The sequence below is a fragment of the Trichomycterus rosablanca genome, chromosome 25 (assembly GCF_030014385.1).
Source record: "Trichomycterus rosablanca isolate fTriRos1 chromosome 25, fTriRos1.hap1, whole genome shotgun sequence".
Classification (NCBI taxonomy): domain Eukaryota; kingdom Metazoa; phylum Chordata; class Actinopteri; order Siluriformes; family Trichomycteridae; genus Trichomycterus; species Trichomycterus rosablanca.
In genome coordinates, this window is record NC_086012.1 from 18,592,638 (window position 1) to 18,601,706 (window position 9,069).

A 9,069-nucleotide genomic window follows, 5' to 3' on the forward strand; every position below is an offset into this window, starting at 1 on the left:
AATCTGCTCATAAAACTACAGAAATAATAACTGTAGTGAATCAGCATGTTTATGTGTAATATTATAAATCTAATAAACATTAATAACCGTTCAAATAAAAAATAAACGAGATTATTGATCTGTCGTGATGATGAAGGGTCTGGGTTCGATTCCCTGGCTGAGCGGTCTGGTTCCTTTCAGTGTGGAGTTTGTATGTTCTCCCCGTGTCTGTGTGGGGGTTTCCTCCCACAGTACAGAGATGTGCAGTGTGTGTGTGTGTGTGTGTGTGTGTGTGTGTGTGTGTGTGTTTCTTCTGTCTCTCTCCTCCTCTGTCCTCTCTCAGTGATCTGGTCTCTCTCTTCTTCAGCACCTCGTTCACATCAGCAGAATTATTATTATTATTTTATTGTCTGGGTTATTATTTCTGATTCTCTCTCAGCCTCTGGTGGAGGTTCTGGTGGATGGTTGGATGATGAGATGATGGAGCTCAGTAGAAGAGAAGTTCCACTTTATGTAAGTACAAATAATTTGACACTGATGCTCATACAGAGAGAAACAGTAAATATTACTGAATTCTATTCATATTAACTTTATTTATCTAAACATTTAATAATTACATCACAGCCTGCAGGAAATAACATTAATACACTACAACTATTCATTCTATTATTATTAATAAGTAATAATATATTTATTCATCATGATTAATCTTATATTTAGTTTCATGTCATCAGACATGTTACACAGTGTGTTAGAACTGTTAATTGTAATTAATAAATGTGTGTGTGTGTGTGTGTGTGTGTGTGTGTGTGTGTATCAGGGACATGCCAGAGTGTTTGTGTCGATTCCGTCTCTAACAGGATGTGAGGAGCTGTTTGTGCTGTTAGAGGGTTCAAGTGTGTTACACGTTCTACAAACCAAACTACACACACTCACCTACTTCATCACCCCCGGTAACCACACACACACACACACACACACACACACACACACACACACACACACACACACACACACACACACACACACTCACCTACTTCATCACTTCTGGTACATGCACACACCAAACACACAACAGCAACTACACACACAATCACCACACACACCACAAAGTTTGCTGGACACACGTGTGTGTGTGTGTGCGTGTGCGTGTGCGTGTGTGTGTGTGTGTGTTTAGGCCATAACCAGCAGGAGACGGTGTGTGTCCGAGCGTACACCTATGACCGCGGTGTGCTGCAGTATGTCGGCGTGTCGTTTCTGACCTACGTCGAGGATGATGGACAGCACATGGCCGAGTACCTGGTAACCCATAGCAACCCTGAATACAGCGATCTGATTGGTCAGTACGGTTTGAGTGACAGCAGAGTCCGAGCAGAGATGGATGAGAGAGTGGCACTCGCCCTGGCAAACCTGCAGACCAACCACAGCCTGCTGGACCACACCCACGGTGTGTGTGTGTGTGTGTGTGTGTGTGTGTCCTGTTCTGGTTCATGTCAGACTGAAGCACATGTCCGGAGATGATCACTGATAATTAAACTCTGCTGTAATTAAGTTCAGTATCCATGACGACCACAACAGAAACTAAGTAGGCTGATCAAATGCATCTGTAGCGGGGAGCAAAAGTTTGTGAACCTCTTGCTTTTGAAACTCTGATATTCCAGGTCCCACTGCAGGGGTGTGTGTGTGTGTGTGTGTGTGTGTGTGTGTGTGTGTGTGTGTGTGTGTGTGTGTGTGTGTGTGTGTGTGTGTGTGTGTGTGTGTGTGTGTGTGTGTGTGTGTGTGGTGTGTGTGTGTGTGTGTGTGTGTGTGTGTGTGTGTGTGTGTGTGTGTGTGTGATAGCTCAGTGGTTAAGGTACTGGACTAGTAATCAGAACGTTGCTGGTTCAAGCCCCATCACCGCCAAGTTGGGCCCCTGAGCAAGGCCCTCAACCCTCAAAATCATGTTCATGTAAATGTATATGTGTGTGTGTGTTTGTTTGTGTGTGTGTGTGTGAGTGTGTGTAGGTGTAGAATCTCTGCTGCATGTGTGTGTGCGGTTGGGTTTTGTGCGTGTGTGTGAGTTTTTGCTCTCTCAGCCTGGTGCGCTGATGCTCATTAATTCAGCCAATCAGGAGGGAGACACGCCCCTTCAGCTGGCTCAGCGGACCAATCAGCACACGCTGGTGCACCTGCTCACACAGTGAGTTTCATTACAGCACGTTCAGGGTGTGTGTGTGTGTGTGTGTGTGTGTTACTGTCCTCACAGTGTGTGTGTGTTTATATTTAAACCCCCTCAGTCCCCCGAACCCCCTGGTGTCCCCACTGGGTGGGGTGGTGTGTGTTCAGATCGACTCCGCCCACCTGCTGCGCTTCATGCACCCCGCCCGAGTGATGTCGCTGTCGGTGTGTGTGTCCGAGTGTGTATCAGACAGTCAGATACACTCAGCAGTGTTACTGCTCCGAGAGTGTGTGAGGGATAACACACTCATATACAAGGTGAGAGATGTACACACACACACACACACACACTCGTACACACACACAAGGTGAGAGATGTACACACACACACACACACACACACACACTCGTACACACACAGAAGGTGAGAGATGTACACACACACACACACACACACACATACACACAGAGTGAGTTTAAAATGTGTGTAGTAACGTTAGAAGTTCAGTAGTGTGTGTGTGTGTGTGTGTGTGTGTGTGTGTGTGTGTGTTAGATCACGTCACTGTGTGGAGGTACCACCTGCAGGTCTGATCAGGATTCTTTCATCTCGTCCTCAGGTTTGTGACTTTAATTTAGCAACTCTTTAAGGAGCAGCTCTTTTGTTTATACAGTGTGTGTTCTAACACTGAGGGTGAGTTCTGTTATCTGAATCCAGATGATTTTGAGTCCAGATGTTCTCCTGTCAGCGCCGTAACTCGTACCGTAAGTTCAGATCCTTTATCTCGTTAAGCTACTAAAGAATAAAAATATGGAACAAGGACCGGGCGCCTGAATCTGTGCAGTTGTGTTCCAGAACATCAGAGTAGGTGGTGCAGAACGAGACGCTGACACGTGAATCTGAGTGTAATAAAGAACACGCAATTATATTCCTACTGATTAAAACAGTGAATTATTTGTAATATTTCTGATTGTTCTGTGGTGCTCAGGAGTCCATCAGCAGCTGCAGTGATGCTGAAGATGAAGAACCGTTACTGTCCATCAGTTCTGGTACCGTCTCATTTACATCCTATATTATGATGTAGAACAGAACCGCGGCCAAAATAACGGAAACAAATCAAATAAAACATAACAGAGTAAAAATTCCAGAACAAGCCAGGAACAGCAACCAACAAGCAGGGCGCCAATCCACCTACTGTATATTATTTGATATTATTTTAACAGATGTGTCTGAAAATGAACCAAACGTCACATCAAGCTCCACCATCATCACCGCCACCACCACCGCTGAGGTTCACCAGAGTGAAGAAGAACCTGAGAAGACACAGGTACAGAACAACTAACATCAGGAACCACTGACCTATCATATACACTCACCGACCACTTTATTAGGAACACCTGTACACCTGCTGACCTGTATCAAAAATTCATTCCATTAAAGGTTAAAGATTCGTCTCGTTTACGTTACGTCCGTTTATCAGGACGCGTTTATCCAGAGCAGCTCACAGCTGTGATCATATACGAACTGAATCCATGAGGTCCAACAGTTGCAGTAATGCAGAACCTGGGCTTTAACCGGGCTTTAACCGGCGACCTTCCGATTGCAGCTCAGCGCTGGAAGTGATTCAGACGAGAGCAGGAACCAATCAGAGGAGGGAAACAAACTCACCCCTTCAACTCGACCCGGAGTTACACAGAAGGTCAGAGGTCACTCGACACCACACACCGAGCTGGGAAAAAGTAAGTGCCCCCCCCCCTGTCTGATTCAGAGCGGGTGTGTAAGGAAGAGCATCCAAACCGTCTCCATGGTGACGGAGCAAGTGGATAAAATAAAGGATTTCTGTGTAATTAATAGGACGAGGTGGCGCACTTTTCATTTAAAGTCGTATTTTTTCTGTCTTGTTATTAAATCATCGCTGGGCGCTCGGGTACAAGGTTTTTTATGTGCCTGATTATTTAATTATTATTATTTTTGCTTCTCGACCCCGATCCTGCTCTAAAGGTTTCTACTTTGTAAATGTAAGGACGTTTTTCCTCCTTTTTTGGCTCATCAGGAGGTTTTTTGGTCCTCCATGTCTGTGAAGTTGCTTTCAGTAGTGACAGTATACAGTGTGAGCAATTGAGGGTTAAGGGCCTCGCTCAAGGGCCCAACAGCTGCAACCTGGCAGTGGTGGGGCTTGAACCAGTGACCTTCTGATCACTAGTCCAGTACCTTAACCGCTAGGCTACAACTGCCCTGATTTTGCAGTTGAAAATAAACAAGTGGATTTGATTTGGGGTTTATAAGTACATGTTTATGCTCGGTCAGGGTGTATTTCTGTGCTATCTGATGCACTTTTCATTTATTGTGTCGTGATTTTGTGCTCCAGGTTTTGTGCTGGTTGTTACACCCCGGGCTGTACGTGTTGGGCCCCTGTTTGAGCTGTTTGAGCTGTTTGGGCTCTGATGGAGACACGCTCGTTATTACTGGTGGGTTATTAATGAGCGCAGCTGGAGAAGCAGGTGTAACAGCAGGTGATATTATTTTATTTGGTTTGTAATTGTCCGGTGTGACTGATGTGATTAGAAGGGGGCGATTACTTTTTCACAGCACCGTCCACAAATGTGCTTTAATATATAAAATAAATAAAAACAAACTCAGTATAAATCCGTTCATCAGGTCCCGCTGAAGTCAGACACCGTCTCCATGCTGCTCTGTAAGTGAACCAATCACATCGCTGCATTTTTATTTAATTGTTTTAATCAGGACTGAGTCGGTGGGTGTGGTTGTGGGCGGAGTCACGAGTAATTAGTGGGTGTTGTGATGGGCGGAGTCATTATTAATTATGTTGTCTTTCAGCGTCGAGCCACAGCTCTCCAGCTCTGCTCGTCAGCAGTCACATGACCAACTCACACAGGTACAGGAGTGTGTGTGTGTGTGTGTGTGTGTGTGTGTGTGTGTGTGTGAGCACCTGATGTATGATCATGATAATATTAATGATTTGACCTGAATGACCTGAAAGCAGCAGGAACAGCAGTTACACAGAACTAGCAATCATCTCTGTTCCTGCAGCTAAAGAAAGAAGCACAGGGATGCGGACACATCTAAAATTTACACCCGAGCAGTTCGGCCAATCAGAACAAAGTTCAGATGAAACATAAACAAACCGCTTGGTTTATGTGTATGATCCCAAGAACACCAATCCCACAGTGAAGTGCGGTGGAGGGTGCATCATGATATCGAGCTTTTACACCTCACTGAATTAAACATGAACTCAAGACTTATAGGCAGGATTTAAACCAGTAATTCTTTATCTTTTATCACATGGTGTGTGTGTGTGTGTGTGTGTGTGTGTAGGAGGCGGAGTAACAGTGAGGGGTGTGGCCATGAGATGACAATGAGGAAATCGTGGTCTGTGATTGGTCAGCCTCCATGTGAGCTCCCCGGTGAGAATCGTACATCATTTTAGTTTGCTTATGTAGAAGAGTTTATTAGCACAGTGTTACAGAAAGGTGTAACATGAACCCGGGCGGGGTCAGGGAAGGGGCGGAGGTGAAGTTTTGGGGAGCTAAACTGAAATTTACCGTGTTCTAAGTTCTCGTTGTGTTTGTGTTGTGACGTGCTGGTGGACTGAGTAGCTGGCTGAGCTGCACTCTCACGTTCCTGCTGTCTGTATATTTTTGACCCTGCAGATGTTAAAAACTCACCTCGTGAGCGTGTATGTAAACTTCTGACCTGCGCATTGTGATGAAGGTAACGTTTGTTCTTCAGCTCCTGTTACGCTGGATTACACGGCCGAGTCGTGGAGCGCCGCCGTGGAGCCGGAGTTCCTGCGGGATCTGGACCGCGGCACTGTGAAAAGACAGGAAGTCATCTACGGTCAGTTACCATAGCAACACAACACTCAAACAATTACATTTAGTCGTACTATTCGCTGTTTTGCCAGTCGGGTCTGAGGGACGGCCGGGCGGGGTTCACCTCCTCGTGTACTGTCTGGCAGGACGGTCCTCCCTATGTGCTGAGACGCGCTGTGGCCCTCCACAACCAGGAGTGCTCAGGGGAATTAAGTATATCCAAACTGACTTGGATTTGGATCACCAGGACCTCCTGAGCTCTGATTGGTCCGTTGTGTATTCCCCAGAGCTGATGCAGACGGAGTTCCACCACGTCCAGACGCTGGCGGTGATGATCGGCGTTTTGAGGCGCGGCCTGCAGGAGGAGGTGCAGCTGGAGCAGGACGTCATCGCTCAGATTTTCCCGGGTTTGGATGAACTCATGGACGTGCACAGGAACTTCCTGACGACGATGGAGAGCAGACGTCCCGCCCACGCCAGGAACCACGTCCTGCACAGAGTGGGAGACGTCCTCCTGCAGCAGGTATACGTATACGGACACCTAAACATCGGATAGATAGATAAAGTTTGGGTTGTAATGTGCAGGTGGACTGAGTAGCTGAGCAGTTCTGCTCCCACATGATCACAAGAGTCCAGTCGTAGATATGACGATCGTTCCTCCTCCTCCACTACAGTTGGCGCTTCGTTCATCAGGGAACAAACCCAGAGTCCAGTGGCAGTGTGCTTTTTACCACTCAGGATGGTCTCATGGTCTGCATGAAGCTCCTGATGATCAGTTAGAGCTGTTGAAGCTCTTTGACGCTTCCATGTCACTATTAAAGCAACTCCAGCTGAGCTAATTTAGTCATATTCGATTCCCCAATGGTTTTCCTACTTTCTACTGCTGCAGGCCTCCACTCCTGACCACGCCCCCTCCGACACGTGTGCAGCACCGACCGCTTCTCTTCACCTGCACCAGGGGGATCATACGGAGATCCGTATAGCGCACAGAGATTCAAACACTGATCTCCATTATCCATGTTGACGTTTACAGGACGATCCGTTCTACTGCCAGCGTTGAAGACTGGATGGCAATAATCACACAGTGTGTGTGTGTGTGTGTGTGTGTGTGTGTGTGTGTGTGTATGTGTGTGTGCAGTTCTCCGGTTCCTGCGCCCGTCACATGGTGGAGCTGTACGGAGAATTCTGCAGTAAACAACCTGAAGCTCTGAGACTTTATAAACAGCTTCAGCAGAACAACAGGAAACTACAAGTGTTCCTCCGGGTCAGATACACACACACACACACACACACACACACACTCACACACTCACACACTCACACACAAGTTAGATGTGATGACGATGATGGTGTGTGTGTGTGTGTATGTGTGTGTGTGTGTGTGTTTTACTGTGCAGCAGCAGAGCTGTAAGTCGGTGATTAAACGTCGTGAAATCCCAGAATTCCTTCTGCTGGTCACCCAGAGAATCACCAAGTACCCTGTCCTGCTGGAGAGGCTACTGCAGCACACCGGCGGTACCACACACACACACACACACACACACACACACACACCCGTCCTGCTGGAGCGGCTACTGCAGCACACCGGCGGTACCACACACACACACACACACACACACACACACACACCGTGAGTGGCACTTTAGTGTGATGACCGGTGGGTATGAACAGCGTTCTGCTCTCTGTCGTCCTGCAGGGGGCGGAGTGGAGCGTGATGATGTCACGGCGGCGCTGGAGGGCGTGAGGGGCGTGATCTCGGGCGTGGAGTCGCACGTGGAGAAAATCCAGCTGGCGCGGCAACTCGACGACATCCTGAACCGCCTGGACAACAAGAGCTTCACCCGCCTGAAGAGCGGAGAGGTGTACAGCAAACACACACTCCTACACACCACACACACACACACACTCACACACTGCAGCGGCGTCACCTGCAGGAGCACGTCAGGACGACTCAGAGGTACGGCAATGTGTGTGTGTGTGTGTGTGTGAGTGTGTGTGTGTGTGTGTGTGTGTGTGTGTGTTTTACATTGTGTTTTCTCAGTCCCAAACTTCTGTGTGTGTGTGTATGTGTGTGTGTGTGTGTGTGTGTGTGTGTGTGTGTGTGTGTGTGTGTGTGTGTGTGTAGATGTTCTTGCTCTGCTGCTTCCTGAAGTTCTGGTGTTCCTTCAAGAGAAAGAACAGAAGTTCACATTTGCTGCCCTGGTAAACTCACACACACACACACACGCACACACACACACACACACACACATACTGTCATAAACATGTCTTGAAAATAAACCGTTCAGAAATAGGCTCATCATTTGCTTCAGTTGTCTCTCATGTTTTTGATACATGGAGCTGCTGAATGAGTTCAGCAGTGACCCACATTAAGAGTAGTGTTCTTCTGCATTGACACTGTTGTCCAGCAGAGGGGGCACTGAGGCGCTGATGATTGATGTGTCTCATCATGAGTGCTGATCGGCTCCAGGTGGGAGTGTTTCTGTATGTCCCGGTTTCTCGCTCTCACACTCGCAGCTCCTCTGTTGGCAAACCTGCTCGTCCTCTGTGATACCAGGCAGCGCCGTCCGGCCCGGTGTTCCACTGGCCCACAATGCCAGCACAAATCCACATCATGCATGCCCAGCACAAGTTGGTGTGGCCTTCCCCACATCCACATGGACACTGTGTGTGTGTGTGTGTGTGTGTGTGTGTGCAGGAACAGAAGCCGGCGGTCGTACCCCTGCGTGGGCTGATCCTGAGGGAGATAGCCAATCAGGATCGAGGACTGTTCCTGATCAGCAGTGATGCAGCGGAGCCTGAGATGTACGAGATCCACACCTCCACCCGCGAGGAGAGGGAGCGCTGGATCAGCCTGCTTCAGAGGCGCAGGTGAGAGGAGGGCTCAGGAGCATGATGGGATACGCCGGGGCGTGGTTCTGATGAGGAAGGACCTGAACATTTCACGGCTTGCTGAGATTCTCTGAGTTGCTGGTTCACTGGAGTCACTGGTTCAGTGATTCACTGAGTCACTGAGTCACTGATTTCCCGAGTCACTGATTCACTGAGTCACTGGTTCAATGATTTACTGAGTTACTAATTCACTGAGTCACGGTTCACTGA

General features: G+C 47.9%; 1 protein-coding gene across 1 annotated transcript in view; it reads left to right on the plus strand.

The window, feature by feature from the left end:
- The first annotated feature begins 130 nt into the window (after positions 1-130).
- The window catches only part of LOC134302262 (rho guanine nucleotide exchange factor 28-like), a 9,304-nt gene continuing 365 nt past the window's right edge, over positions 131-9,069 (plus strand). The window contains exons 1-19 of the mRNA XM_062987296.1: positions 131-143; positions 840-932; positions 1,157-1,281; positions 2,055-2,158; positions 2,256-2,389; positions 2,852-2,898; positions 3,123-3,183; positions 3,358-3,461; positions 3,741-3,833; positions 4,793-4,829; positions 4,973-5,030; positions 5,471-5,559; positions 5,885-5,992; positions 6,255-6,490; positions 7,106-7,231; positions 7,365-7,482; positions 7,664-7,924; positions 8,485-8,495; positions 8,666-8,838. Of these exons, the coding sequence (XP_062843366.1) occupies positions 131-143; positions 840-932; positions 1,157-1,281; positions 2,055-2,158; positions 2,256-2,389; positions 2,852-2,898; positions 3,123-3,183; positions 3,358-3,461; positions 3,741-3,833; positions 4,793-4,829; positions 4,973-5,030; positions 5,471-5,559; positions 5,885-5,992; positions 6,255-6,490; positions 7,106-7,231; positions 7,365-7,482; positions 7,664-7,924; positions 8,485-8,495; positions 8,666-8,838 (1,991 nt within the window). The remainder of the gene's footprint in view (positions 144-839; positions 933-1,156; positions 1,282-2,054; positions 2,159-2,255; positions 2,390-2,851; positions 2,899-3,122; positions 3,184-3,357; positions 3,462-3,740; positions 3,834-4,792; positions 4,830-4,972; positions 5,031-5,470; positions 5,560-5,884; positions 5,993-6,254; positions 6,491-7,105; positions 7,232-7,364; positions 7,483-7,663; positions 7,925-8,484; positions 8,496-8,665; positions 8,839-9,069) is intronic.